Consider the following 1482-nt stretch of genomic DNA (forward strand, 5'->3'; position numbering starts at 1 on the left):
GATGCCATAGTTCACTTATGAAATTAATTGAAAAGCTGAAAAGGGTTTCCATCGGGGATAGGGGTGGGAAGAGCAGAGAAGTTGCACAAGCCAGGATACTACAGTGCAAACAAATAGTGTGGTGGACATACCTCCACTCTGTGGACATGGTCCCCCTGCCTCATTTCTTCCATAGTCCTTAATTACCCTCTTCTCTAGCTGAGATTCCCCCACCAGCCTGTTCACTTAAATGACCTCTATGTGGCTGACTGGAATCAATATTCAGTTTTAAATAGAGGCATTACTTGTGTAGCAGGCAGGAAGGCAAGCAGAGTAACAGATTATTTAACGAACAGGGTATGTATCCCAGCGCAGTCTGTTCTTGCTTTCAAATACCCTTTTTGATGAAAGCATTTTATGTTTCTGAGTTACTCACATTTGAATACTTCTCCTAGCACTGAAGAGCCAGACCTCCAGCTTAATGTAAACTGTCATAGCTCCAGTGAAGTCAACAGAGCTGTGAAGCTATAATTCATCCAAGGAACTCCCCAAATGGTCAGTTCATCTGTGCCGGTCTGTGCGTGCTTGCTTTGAACGTGACCCATCAGGATGCTTCTAACCTTCCTCAGTTTTCTAGGACGGCATTCTACAGGTTGTTTTTTGGTTTTTGTTTAATCCTTTATATTCTTGAAGGCTACTGACTTGCATTAGGTGCAATGGGGAAAACAAAGCACGACCTCCTGCTGCATGTCTTGGAGGAGCTGTTAGAGGAAGAGATAAAGAAATTTAAATTTAAACTCAATTATATGGACTTGAGGGAAGGTTATAAAAACATCCCCAAGGGACATCTGGAGAAAGCTGATGTAGTACAGTTGGTCATTCTGCTGATTGAATACTACCAAGAGGAGTATGCTGTGGAGGTGGCGATCAATGTGCTGGATGATATCAATAATAAGATGCTTGCTGACTGGTTAAGAAAAGCATCAGCTGAAGGTGGGTGTTGATAATATCTATCTCCAGTATTATTTCCTATGAAGAGAGAGAGAGCGATAGCCTGGGCTAGATTCTATGTCATAGTGCAGCTGCTTCGCACTGCACTGTGCTGGTGCAAAGTAGCCTTAAAACCATGGGAGATCACTCTAGTACAAGTCAACCCTTTCCATGACACAGAGTGTTGCCTTCTCCCATATAAGCACACAGCAGTGTGGGTATTAAAGCAAAAACAAACAAATCCCCAAGAAACAAAACTGTAAATAAAATAAAATGATATAATTCCATTGGGCTCATGATTTTCCTCTTGGAGAGAGGACGAGAGAGAGAATGCAGCATACATGATGGATTTAAGTCACCTCAATCAATGCTCACTGTTCACAGTGATGAAGGGTGGCATTTGAACCCACTTACTGTATAGAGTAGCTCCCTTTTGGCTGCCAATAAATAGGGGTGTTTAGGGCTTCTGAGCATACAAGCAATTCTTGAAGCCCACCTTGAACCTGTCCTGCT

General features: G+C 42.6%; 1 protein-coding gene across 4 annotated transcripts in view; it reads left to right on the top strand.

The window, feature by feature from the left end:
* LOC102372690 (NACHT, LRR and PYD domains-containing protein 3-like) overlaps positions 1–1482 on the top strand; it is a 31594-nt gene that overhangs the window by 14049 nt on the left and 16063 nt on the right. For 3 of the 4 annotated variants that reach the window (XM_025216007.1, XM_025215998.1, XM_025216010.1), the window contains exon 2: positions 435–972. In XM_025216007.1, coding sequence (XP_025071792.1) covers positions 696–972 — 277 coding nt within the window. In that variant the 5' untranslated portion in view covers positions 435–695. The remainder of the gene's footprint in view (positions 1–434; positions 973–1482) is intronic. The other variant, XM_025216002.1, reaches the window with a different exon arrangement.

This window comes from Alligator sinensis, unplaced genomic scaffold (genome assembly GCF_000455745.1).
Source record: "Alligator sinensis unplaced genomic scaffold, ASM45574v1 scaffold138_1, whole genome shotgun sequence".
In the NCBI taxonomy this organism is placed as follows: domain Eukaryota; kingdom Metazoa; phylum Chordata; order Crocodylia; family Alligatoridae; genus Alligator; species Alligator sinensis.